The sequence below is a fragment of the Neolamprologus brichardi genome, chromosome 12 (assembly GCF_056152115.1).
Source record: "Neolamprologus brichardi isolate AB-2024 chromosome 12, ASM5615211v1, whole genome shotgun sequence".
Lineage (NCBI taxonomy): Eukaryota > Metazoa > Chordata > Actinopteri > Cichliformes > Cichlidae > Neolamprologus > Neolamprologus brichardi.
The window spans coordinates 19,961,373-19,973,805 of NC_142115.1; the positions used below are offsets into that span (position 1 = coordinate 19,961,373).

The 12,433-nt window shown below is 39.7% G+C and overlaps 2 protein-coding genes across 2 annotated transcripts; one reads left to right on the forward strand and one right to left on the reverse strand.

The window, feature by feature from the left end:
• Positions 1 to 1,234: 1,234 nt before the first annotated feature.
• On the reverse strand, positions 1,235 to 6,653 carry gltpa (glycolipid transfer protein a). Its single transcript, XM_087848709.1, has 6 exons — positions 6,517 to 6,653; positions 5,838 to 5,965; positions 3,623 to 3,681; positions 3,418 to 3,551; positions 2,706 to 2,856; positions 1,235 to 2,603 (listed from the first exon to the last, which is right to left on the reverse strand). Exons 2-6 carry the CDS (start codon positions 5,938 to 5,940, stop codon positions 2,421 to 2,423), a joined length of 630 nt encoding a protein of 209 aa, XP_087704835.1. The 5' UTR covers positions 5,941 to 5,965; positions 6,517 to 6,653; the 3' UTR covers positions 1,235 to 2,420.
• A 618-nt stretch (positions 6,654 to 7,271) lies between these two features.
• On the forward strand, positions 7,272 to 12,415 carry tchp (trichoplein, keratin filament binding). The gene is made up of 13 exons (XM_006784233.3): positions 7,272 to 7,409; positions 7,770 to 7,964; positions 8,833 to 9,043; positions 9,132 to 9,188; positions 9,527 to 9,595; positions 9,922 to 10,095; positions 10,191 to 10,303; positions 10,401 to 10,467; positions 10,559 to 10,731; positions 10,823 to 10,904; positions 11,002 to 11,187; positions 11,604 to 11,747; positions 11,837 to 12,415. Exons 2-13 carry the CDS (start codon positions 7,774 to 7,776, stop codon positions 11,867 to 11,869), a joined length of 1,500 nt encoding a protein of 499 aa, XP_006784296.1. The 5' UTR covers positions 7,272 to 7,409; positions 7,770 to 7,773; the 3' UTR covers positions 11,870 to 12,415.
• Positions 12,416 to 12,433: the final 18 nt, after the last annotated feature.

Here is a 12,433-nt window from a genome sequence, read left to right on the forward strand (position 1 = left end):
GAGGAGGGTGTGGCAAGCCCAACAAAAGGAACATGAGGCACTATACAAAAGAATAAGAATGTCTGAGCAGTTATCAAAACAAAGAGCCACTTCTTTTGATGTTGTCATTTACTGCTTTTAAAGCTGCTTCACTGTGTATATTTTATCACTGACCCCCACATAATGTAAAAAAAGCTTTAGCATTCAAGGTTAGCCCAAGCACTGAGATTGCTGTAAAAATAGAGATGTCTTATTGTAAAAATATTGACAAACAAAACTGTCATTGGTGGTCACAGACAAGATTACTATCAAAAAGTATTTCATTACAAAATTTGAGCCACCCTTCATTTCTTTTATATTTTGCAAGAAAAATTGGAAACAAGTGCAGCGATTTAGTATAAACATTAAATGTGGAAACACAATATATAAGGCAAAAACGGAGTTTATAAAATTCGAATGAGTTTGAAAGTCAGCATTTCCTTTCCTTCAACATAACCTGGAAAGCCAAGCTTTCCTGTATCTTAATCCATGTTTAAAAAAAAAAATCCCGGTGAGGAAATCCAAGTAAGTTGATTCTGTTACTGTAACTAAAAATTTCACATTTAGATTCGTCACTCCATGAAACCTGTTGCCACTGATTCTTATTCCAGTTCTTGTGTAATTTTGGCTCTCTGTTTCTCTTCCTTAAGAATGCCTATTTGACAGCCACCCTTCCACTGAGATCCCCTTATTGGTGCAAAAATACTATTTCATGCCTATCAAACTGTGTTAGCGTTGGCATTTTTCAGCAATTCAGATAAAGAAATAGGGAGAAATTATATGTTTTGTGACAGGCTGGTAGTAGACAAGTTCCTAAAGATAGAATTTAAGATAGTTTCTTTCCCAAGTTGTCTTTTAGGTGGAGCGACAACACTGGCTCATCCCTTGTGTCGGGTGTCTTTTTTATGCATAAATAGGTCATAGGTCAGTGTTAAGTGGTTTAGCAAACAAAAAGCATTCCTTTGAAAATGATAAGATGCAAGGACTGGACTGAAAATGAGTGAAAAATCAGCCAATGGTTAAAGAGAAACTTTGAAAGACCTTCTGAAAGCGTGGAGAACTATTGCTCAAGGCCTCCTTTAAAAAATGACAAGAAAGTCTGGCTTCTTAGAAGCAAAATCTAAAGAAATGGGGGTTGAACAATACACATTAATTACACATTAATTACACACATTAATTACACAATGATAGGGAACAAACTAAAGAAGACAAATAATTTCATTGATAATCACACAAACTGTCATTTTTTAATACATAATATGAAAGAAAAATATTCGTTTTCTTGTACAGTACACACACTGCAACATAATGCGAGAAGACACACCACACTCATCAATCATTTGACATTTACTTGAAATTACTCCTTTAGAGATGTGAAAAACTGCAATGAAAAACCTTTTTAAAATGATGCTTAAAGGGTAAAAAGCGCCTTTAGAATGAGAAACACTGATGAAGCACTGCTTAAGACAGCACAACTTAGCATAGCAGCTAAGTATACGTTAGGCAGACTTTGCCTTTAATAGTGAATGATGTATAAAACAATAAAAACAATCAAACACAGAAAAGCTGACACAGTCGCTTAAATGAGCCGCACCTCCAGCTTAAGGCACAAACAGGTGTGTGCAATAGAGAATGTTCATGTAGAGCAGGAATAGAGAGAGGAGCCCTAAATACTGGAAGTCATGATAGTGATTGCTGGTTGTAGTGCAGGTAATGATTAAGTTTAACTCCAATCACAGACAGCTATACAATACAGTGTTTGGTGGATAAGCTGAAACATATGGATTCTTCTCTCTCTGTATTCACTTCAGTGTAACTACCATAGAGCCCTGTGTTAGAGAGATATTGCTTAAAGGTAGCATGACACTATGACACCCATTATAATGGCAAAATTAAACCGTTTCCCAATTTATATTGTTTCCTCCGTGTGATTAGAAACTTTCTAATTCATAATTAATCTTATATTTTGTGATGACTTGTCACAGGCTGATTAAATATATCAGCATCAGATATCCCACATATTAACGTCTCGGTCCTGTCTGGTTAAGTTAACTTTGATTCCTGGTAAAGTTCTAACACATTTCTGTGTACTGAGTACTCATAAGAATAGATATAAACACCCAACAATAATTTAAAAGCTGAATGCAACACGAATGTTCAAACACAGAGTAAAGAAATGCAATTGTTATGTAAAAACAATATTTACTGTATAGCTATATTTGGATTTCTCGTCCCAGAATCAAATAAGATTGAGGAAAAGATTCACCAGCAAAGCCGGAAGTGAATATTATGCTCTGTCACAGTGAGCTGTCTTTTAAACATGTGGACTGCAGAGCTACTGAACATAAACGACTTAATGATTACATCACTCCCACTGAGGAAAACGCAGGGAAGTCCTGCATTTACACTGTGTAGTCTAGATCAGCATTCATCTTATTGTACATGTCATATATAGCATCAACAGTTGCAGAGAAGTTGATGAGAAATTTTCTGATTTTTTCCAAGCAGTCCTCTTCCTTGACATCCCGACCCTTGGAGAGGGCTCTCAGGAAATCGGACTTATACGGAGCAGCAAAAAGAGCCGCCTATAAGAACAAGCACAGATTTTACTCACAAGCCTACGCGTCTAATGCGCTTATGACACATTTATTGTATAAAAAAAAAAGTTGTAGCTACTTTGAATGCACCTTGAACAGTTGTTGCACAAACCAGCCGTGATATCTTTTAAGTGCTATTTCATAGGCTTTGGTGACATTGACTCGGATAAGGTTTGGATTGTTCTCGTCCTTTTCACCGTCCACCAGGCTCTGAAGGAAAACTTGGATGAATTTTAGACCCCTTTTGGACAAGAAGACATGCACAGTGATTATGGACGAGGACTTTTCTCAGCTTGACGAAGCAAGTGCAGCACAACAGTCTAAGACAGGGATGTCAAACTCATTTTACATCGACGGCCACATTAAGTGGCATTGACAGAAGAGTGAAACTCCACTTTCTGTCAATGTAAGGACTTTTAACTACACAGTCAGTCCCTAAGATATATTAATAAAAGCTGAAGAAGTGTTGTTTCAACAGAAAATCTCAGTTTTTATAATGATAAATGTGTGAAATTACAGAAAAAGTTCTGCTAGCACTCTGGGCTCAGAGTGCTAGCAGAACGTTTGCCGTGGTATGAATGGCTGTTGGGGATTCTTTATCAGCAGGAAAAGATGTCAAATTAATAGTTGAAAGTATTTTTAAAACTACATTTTAAAATATAGTTAAAAGTTTAAAATATATGCCCTCCTTCACGTTTTAGAAAATCGTCCACCGGGCCTACTTGGAATCTTTGCTGGGCTGATTCTGACCCCTGGGCCTTATGTTTGACACCCCTGGTCTAAAATGTAGAGTTTCTCACACCTTTTTAGCCACATAAGTGCCAAAGTTGCTCCAACTCTGGGCCATTCTCCTCCATGCATTTCCTTCTCTGCCTCCAAAATCTGCTGGAGAGTCTTGAACCGTCCGGGGTTGCTATCATAAACGGACTTGATTTTCTGTTAAATAAAACAGTTATTGCATCATTGTATCATCCATTAGCAATGTAGAAGTCAAGGGCCGTACTTACTGTGATGTTACCCGATATGTCAGCCTTGATCGGTGCAAAGATAGTAGAGCCGAGGCAGTCTGAGGAGGAATATTTACACAGGCTGTGACTCGCAATTAAAGAAGTCAAAACTTATTTCCCCACACATGTGAACAAAAACTACTGAGCTCATATGAGATGATGAACATTCTCTTTGGAGGTAATCAACATCTCCTACTAATTAACACAAAAGCTGAATTTGAATCTGTATTAAACTTGACTTAAACTCCGGTTTGAATGCACAGGATCATCTGTGGGGACTTATGAACAATCTCACAACCCCTTTAGCAACTTGCTGTTAACAAATGACAAGTTAGATTTTTTTTTAATTATAGTTGTCCTTTATGATTACAATGGTATCCCATGAGCTTAATCTCATGTTTGCTATTTGACCTGTCCATACTTGTACACTGCTGAACAGTAATGTCTTTAAAAACCTAAGTGGTTTACACATTTGCCCCTGTTTCTGAAAGCAGACACAAATCCCTTTGGAGTTGCATCAGGCATCTGGTTTTTTAAAAGAACTGAAAACTACCAAATCAAATAAATAGAGCTGTGTGCTGTAGCGACCCCTCGTGAATAATGATATAGCTTTAGTAAAATGATGGAAAAAGCATGTGCAAAGTGCCAGTGATTTTTTTGCACCCTCTGGTTAAAAGTTTTAAACCTGTGTAACCTCTGATCGCACCCTGCATCAGTGCTGCACAGCAGGTATGTTGTAGGGTGACAGGTGAGCATTGACTCTACAACAAATGATTATAAATAAATAAAGTGCAGGATTGTTTAGTGAACATTTGTTAAGAAAGTGTTTTTCCTTTGTTTTCCCACCAGTGACAGGTCAAAATGTCTGCGGTGACAAAAATCTGCTGTTGGACAGCGAGTATCAGACACCTCACAGTGTTATCATTTGGTATCTGTTAATTAGGCGATGCTGAGTGAATAGTAATAATGAACAACAAGACATCTCGAGTGCCGACCTCACATGGCTCATGGCTGACCTGCTAACACAACAGACAGCCTTTAGCACTTGAGCTGTTACTGGAAACTACCCATGACTAAGCCTTTTCTATTGTGCAATGCAGTGTAATGCATTGCCACAACACTAATGGCATCATTTAATGTTTCAGATCCCTTTAATTTCCATACACTCCACGGGGAAAAGGTTTTTGTACTAAATATTGGACTTCTGAAACGAATTATTTATCTACTAATTATTTATTACTAATAACAAGCATAAAGTAAAACTTACTAATTGAAATGACTCAGAATGATTTGAGGCAAAGCCATGATAAGATTTTACTACTAACTTTTACTACTACAGGTTAAATAACAAGTCTCTATTTAGATATAAATAAAAATAAAATACACTGGTGAGTTGAAACAAGACTAACAGGAGACTGACCATGCCAGTGGAGTGAAGTTTATTAGGACACTAATTAGGCAAGAGAGTTTCAGACACCTGTGTGAATGTACTATGAGTGTGCGGGATGGTAATGGCCTGTAGGAAAGTTGGCTCAAATATTTCTGGGTCAGGAAGAATAATGGTGACAAGGAGGAAAGAGCTTAATATCAACATCAGACTTGGTTCATCTCAAGGGTTTCACGTGGCAAATTCAATGGAGGGACTTTGGCATATTAATAGAGAATGAAGCCGCACAAAGATGCCCTGGCGCACCGCGGCACCGGTGAATGGGCATGGGGAACTCAACACCGTACTAATCAATTTTCACAACTTAAAATCCAGGCCAGTGGAGTAAATTATGCATGCTAAAGGATTGTGGACAGGTTGGTGGAGAGAAACACGATCCAGAAAAGATTATCATTAGGAAGAGCAACATCGTTTTGTTAAACGAGATGGAAGTGTTGTGACAGATTTATCCTCACCACAAGTTCAGTGTTTAATTATCAGACAAATTCCAAATGAAGATTCACAGCAGTGGAAAAAAACACGTCCATTGCATGGATGGTAATTTTAACGTAAACTGCACATTTTTTGCCTACTGGACCAGTTTAACAGTCCTGGAAGTATAAAGCACGATCGGTCTGTGGCATTAATCTGGAAGCCTTTGAGAGGTTAATCATAAACCACCACAACTATACATTTTCCCTGCTGTCATCTATTTTTAAAATTCACAACTTCATTTGCAGTCCCATTAATGTAGTCTCCCCTGTGTCACACTGTGGAAACTTCACTTACCAAAGAATGGTGGAAGGTATGACACAGCTTCCAGAAACGGTCTTGTTTCCACTTGTCTGTCAGCTGGCAGCTGTCTGAACTGGTGCTCCATTAGCAGAGCCATCTCTTTAGTCCGGATACACTCCTAACTGTTGAAATGATAGCAACAGGCTGTCAGTCCTCCACTGCAGCTTCACAGTGATAGGAGGAGGAGAACACACACACACACACACAGAGAGAGACACCTCTCTCTCTATTCACACACACACACACACACACACACACAGAGAGAGAGAGAAAGAGAGAGAGAGAGAGAGACATCTCTCTCTCTATTCACACACACACAGATAAATCTCTCTCTCACACACACACATAGAGAAACCTCTCTCTTTCTCTCTTTCTCGTCCTTACACACACACACACACACACACACACACACAGATCTATTCACACACACATAGAGAAACCTCTCTCTTTCTCGCCCTTACACACACACACACACACACACACACACACACAGATCTATTCACACACACTAACACAGATAAATCTCTCTCACACACACACATAGAGAAACCTCTCTCTTTCTCGCCCTTACACACACACACACACACACACACACACACACACACACACACACACACAAACACACAAACACATCTCTCTTTCTCTCTCTTACACACACATGGAAGTCACCTACACTGAACTCCTGGCTGCAGAGGAGCTCATGTGATCGACCTGTTAGTGATAGGTCCGGGCCATCGCCACCTGCCGGGGTAAGAGGGCGGATAAACGGTACCAGACAGAAGAAACAAGTCCAGAGTAAACAGCACCTGATGTGCTCCATCAGCTGACACTGGTCTTCCTCTGCGTTTAATCGCTTGTGCTGCTTTGCTGCCAACTAATGGAGTCTGGTGGAATATCGCTCTTTGGTTCCACTTAATTTATCTGTTTATCTGTTAGTTAGTTATAGTTATCCCGGGATTCGTGCAAGCATATAACAACTATGTAATATCTCACTGTAAGAGACAGACAAAATAGTATCACACATGAACTCCACAGTTTGGTATTTTACGTAGATTATTTTATTTTAGTCCTTTTTAGTTTTAACATTTTGTGTTTAATGTAGTTTAGTTTGCAGAGTAGGTTTGCTCGTTCTTATTGTTAATTATTAGTTTCATGTAAGTTCTAATTAATATTAATATTATTAATATCAGTAGTAGTAATAGTACTAGTGGTAGTATCAGATAGATGTGTCGAATCATATCTAATGAAAGTTTTAAGGAAAGTTACACAATTTCAACACACTGACCGAAGAGATAATCACATAAAATCATGACTTATCGACGACGACAAAGACAAAGAAAATTCAGTGGCGGAAACAAACTTCCAATTATGCGTTTCGCGTTTTCCGCCGCTAACTAAATTTGACCTTCACTTCATCCCGTAGCGTGTGAGTAACTAGGAAGTGTATGTATCGGTAACTAAGGAAAGCTGTAGTGAGTAAATTTAAGCTCTCCTTGTTTGAAAGCAAAACGTCGATTTTCTTTTTATTAAAAGCCAAAGGGAGGCAATCCAAGGTACCATCGAGAGGTAAAGTGGCTGCTATCGGTGTAGCTAAACGCTCCTTATATCCGAGTGCAGACGGGTAGTTGGAGCTGGTAGTCTTTTGTTCTTATTGTTTTCTTTATGGCCATGAAATTATATTTTTTTTATGGGCAGATCACCTATAACAGTGGAGATATTGAGCTGTCTTCGGCGTCAGTATTTGTTAAGTAACTAATTACTAACTAAAAAGCAGCATTAGTGAATATATGATGGGGCCAAGAGACCTTTGACTTGTGATGTCTGCATTCGTGCATACTGACTGGCTACATGCCCTTATGAAACTATGTCTGCACTGTTATTTTTAGCAAATTTATTATCAAGCTTTCATTTGTGCTAACTGTTCAGGTTCATGGCTCTGCCGACACTTTCGACCCGTGTGCCCAGTCGATCTCGGGTCCTGGCCGACCAGCTGGCCCGGCAGCGGGAGCAGGAGGCCCGGTGGCGGCAGCAGTGGGAGCTGCATGCTCAGTACTTCAGAGAGCAGAGCATCCGCAGCCAGAAACAGACGGTGTGGAGCTCCCGTCAATCCTACCAGCAGAGGTAACTTCCTCCAGCATAGATGCTCTCACTCACACGGTCTCCGAAACGTTACACAAATATTGAAGCAATCCAACTAAATAACTACACATTGCTTTATATTTGGTGATTTTATTCTTGTTGCCTCCTTTCATTTTCTTGTCATTAATTTTACATGATTGCCATAACGTACTCCAGCATTATCATCCTGTTTCTCCTTTATTGCCCTCCGAGATGGCTCTGTAAGTAATCACGCCATGTCATATATAAGTTCTGTGTTATGAAAAAAGTGATAGTACTTGACACTACTCCCTACCTTCGAGCAGCCTATGGCAAAACTAGGCTAACCTTTATGTTGAAGTCTCGATTTTACAACAGCCAGATTGGTCTCATCTCAGGCTGGGAGCAGACTGACGGCCAGACCCCGGCACTTTAAAAGTGATCAGAAAAATCTTAAAATCTAAAACCTACAGGAATCCAATGTGGTGAAGCCAGGATCATCCTGGAAATAAATACTGGAATTACAATAAATAAATGTTTTCATGAATTTCTTTGGACTATTAGAATATGCTGGTATGCTAAGAGAAGTAGTGTTCAGTTGTTTGTTGTATTGTGAGTATACCATAGTGTATCTTCCTTTAAATCTGTGTAACAATATATATATATATATATATATATATATATATATATATATATATATATATATATATATGTATATGTATATATATATATATATATGTATGTCATATTTGTTTGTCTGTATAAATTAGTTTAAAAAATAGATAAATAGCCTTATGTTATTATATTTATTGTGTTGCTCTTTGTCATCAGTTGACAAAAATGCTAGTTTTTATTTTTCTTACCCAAGCATTTTTCTTCTTTTTGTTTTCAGTATGTCAGCATACCATAAAGACAGACTGAAGGAAGAAAAGAAAGCCAGCTTGGAGCAGCGCAGGAATCGACTCAGGGCAATGCTGCAAGAGGAGCAAAACCAACTTGAGGCAGAGCTCCGAGAGATGGTGCCCGACAGGAGCACATTGGCAAGTCAGTTGGTGCAAAAAAGTGAAGAGCTTCGCACGGCAAGAGAAGACAGAAGAAAGAAAGTTGGTGGAATATTGTCCCATAAATATTGACCACAGTGTTGTGCCATGTAAGTTTGCAATCCCCGTTCATTTTTTTTGTCATACCTAGCTTGCACAGGAGCTGCTGAGGGAGCACTGGAAGAGAAACAACCAAGAGCTGAGAAAGGTAGGCAATTTTAAACTATTGATGCAAATGTGACAAGTTGCCGAGCCCCATACCTCAGACCTCGAGGTGTTACCACTGATGAAGTGTTTGACGGCTTCAGGAATCATACGTCTAGAGAGTTCACCAAGTAGAGGAAACAGACACTTTTTGTCAAGACATCCATTTGATCTGGAAACCTATATGGCCTGTGATGCAGATATTCCATGACTTTCTGTTAACCTGATTCCAGTGTTGACTTAAGAAAAAGAAATGTTCTGGTATCCCTTCCACCCAGGGTCAAGGTCATCAGTATCTCTGTCTCAGCTTTGTCACAACTCACTCTTTCAATCTGTCTGCAGCTGGAGTCAGGATTACATAAAGATCACGTTGTCAGCCAATGGCAGGAGCAGATATCTGAGAAGAAACAGGTAGGTGGATCATTCCAGGCACCAAAGTCAGTTCTGTTCATTTCAGTGTTTTAATAACTTTGATAACCAGTATTGAAGAAGTTGCTTCAGTACTTCATAGTATAGCCCTTCTCAGGCCGGTGTTGACACATATGACCCACAAGTCATTATGTTTTTATGTGGCCAAGTTTTTATGTAACACATCTATTTTTAATTGAACAGCGCTCGTGTACTCTGTGAGCACAGTATCACGGCCGGAACCTACTCTGGTCAGCCCCTCAAAGGTGGTGCATAATTAAGAAAGCTTTGACACTTACTGTAAGTGACCCAGCTTGTCAAACATGCAGAAAGAAGTGGCGTACCAGGAGGAGACGAGACGCTTTGAAAACGAGTACGAGAGGACCAGAAGAGAAGCTCTGGAGAGGATCAAACAAGCGGAGGAGAAAAGGAAAGACGAGGAGCGTAGGAGAGGGGAGGAGCTGCGCAAGCAGATGGAAGAACTGAAGCTGAGAGAAGAAGAGGTATTCAGAGCATCAGCAAACAATTTCTTCTGTGCAAAACCACCTTTGCAGACGTTGTTTTGTAAACAAGATTATTTTTTATTTTTCTCTTTCAGGCCACTCGTCTGAAAAAGGAGCAAGAGGCTCTACTGTTGCAGCAGTGGGAGCTGGAGAAGATAGAGGAGGACAGGAGGAAGGCGGAGGAACAGAGGAAGAAGTTTGAGATCGGGTATGTGAAGCTTGTTCTCCAGATGACCAAACACAAAGAGTGGTATGATACTTCAATCTACTGAGGTACTTTACATATGGGATTCATGTTGCACTAGGCGTTTCTTGATCCGTCAGTATCGAGCTCAGCTGAGAAGAAGAGCCCAGCAAGTGCAAGAAGAACTGGTAAATCATTTTTTTACCTGCAGATTTTACTGTGTAATATTCCAGATAACCTCCCCAGACCTTTTCTTTGAAATCCTTTTTACGACACCAGGAGGCCGACCGTAAAATCCTGGCAGCCTTGCTTGAAGGAGAGGAGGAGGACAGGAGGCTGGAGACTGCAAGAAAGGAAAGAGCTGTCGCTGATGCAGCCTGGATGAAACGTGTGATTGAAGAGCAGCTGCAACTGGAGCGTGAGAGGGAAGCTGAGTTTGAAGTCTTACACAGGTGAGCGCCAAGATATAGTAAGCCTCGACTCTCCAGAAAGGCGCACGTGCGGCTCTGTGAATACAAATCAATGCATCCCATTTGTTCGTAGGGAAGAAGCTCAGCATGTTTGGGAGAAACGAGAAGTTCAGTGGGAGAAAGAGAGGAAAGCCAGAGAACGGCTCATGCATGAGGTAAATTTCTCTTGGAGTAAAACTGGAAGTAAAACTTAAAGATGTGAGTTCAAATAAAAGTTGTCCTGTTTTGGGTTTTTCCTGTCTTTTTGATAAGGTGCTTGTGGAGAGACAGCAGCAGATAGAGCTAAAAATGCAGAAGAACCGTGAGGCTCAGGAGGAATCTCTAAAGAGACGAGAAGAGCTTATCAAGAAGCTTGAGTGGGAGAGGAAATTCAGACGTCGGGAAAAGGAGCAAGAAGAGGGCCGAAGGACAGCACGGATGCAAGAGATAAATGCTCAGGTTGGATACATTTTATTTTGTTTTTTATGGAGGGGGGTTCCGAGGTTTATTTCCCCAACTACCCATTAACCTCCTAGGACCTGGCGTCCACATATGTGGACATCACATTTTGGGTTATTAAGACCAAATTACTCAATTTTGCTCTACAAGGGCCTTGATATCTACTTACGAGGACATTATACTGCTACTGTTCGATCGAAATTTTATACGAATATCCTCAGTTGTGGCTCTCATTTTTCTTAGAAACAAAAATCAGGTAAAAAAAAATATCTGGTAATTCTTTGTTTTTACATTCATCAGGTCCCAATCAGCCCAAATATCAAAGAGAAATTAAAATTGCATGCCATGAAAGAGTTTGGTCTTAGGAGGTTAAATACGAAATCATATGTGAAGTTGTTTGTGTTCATGTTATGTAGGTGGAGCAGCAACAAGAGGCGCAGTGGGAGGAGCGGTGTAGGAAAGAACAGGAGGAAGAGGAAGAACGGGAAGCCCTTCGAATCCAAGAAGAGGAGCTGAGGCTTGAGATGCAGAGGATCGCCAAGAAAGGATACCAGGACAAGGTAAAAGAAGAGTGAAGCAGCCGTATTCATGATTCCAAGTTTAAAATTGCTCTTTAATATTAAAATATGCTTGAAATCGTCTCTTTCAGATTCACAGCAGGCCACGATCAGCCTGGACATGAGAGACCTGCCAGACTGAAGTGAAGCCGAACATGAGCTGTTGTATTTTTTCTGTTAGGAATTAGCCTTAAAGAATATTTCATGCTTTTTAAAAACAGCTCTATGAAGACTTAAAGGCCATTTGTCACAGTAATTACGCCGTTGGTCAACACTGAGCATGAAGGATTATATGTTGTCAAATGATTTCAAAGTGACAGATGCACAAAGAAACTCTCCGTCCAAATTCAGGACAAAAACGTCCAATGTTAAAGTTAAAATAAAAGCTCTCACCCATTGCAGTCTTTGAACACATCCTGTGGAAGCAGGCCTGCAGTGGAATTTTGTATATCTTTCACTTCTGTTGTACATTAGTGTTTTTTAACAGCCAAAAGAAAACTTTGTCCTTTGAAAGGATAAAACGTAGTAGGCCACATGTGCCTCCTGTCATGCCAAATTGATTTAAATTCAATTTCTATTTGTTGGACTCTAATCAATTCGTCTCTGCTCTTAGAGCTCTTGAATGTCTATAAATTTTCTATTCTGTGTGTATTAAAGCTGTTGCAATCAAATCATTTGAGCATTTTGTA

Excerpts from the sequence above, each read along its gene's own strand:
- gltpa (XM_087848709.1), bottom strand. The coding sequence starts at position 5,940 with ATGGCTCTGCTAATGGAGCACCAGTTCAGACAGCTGCCAGCTGACAGA. Across the intron at positions 3,682-5,837 it reads ATACCTTCCACCATTCTTTG|ACTGCCTCGGCTCTACTATC; the intron begins GTAAGTGAAGTT and ends ATTCCTCCTCAG. Across the intron at positions 2,604-2,705 it reads TTGTGCAACAACTGTTCAAG|GCGGCTCTTTTTGCTGCTCC; the intron begins GTGCATTCAAAG and ends TTGTTCTTATAG.
- tchp (XM_006784233.3), top strand. The coding sequence starts at position 7,774 with ATGGCTCTGCCGACACTTTCGACCCGTGTGCCCAGTCGATCTCGGGTC. Across the intron at positions 9,189-9,526 it reads ACAACCAAGAGCTGAGAAAG|CTGGAGTCAGGATTACATAA; the intron begins GTAGGCAATTTT and ends ATCTGTCTGCAG. Across the intron at positions 10,468-10,558 it reads AGCAAGTGCAAGAAGAACTG|GAGGCCGACCGTAAAATCCT; the intron begins GTAAATCATTTT and ends TTACGACACCAG.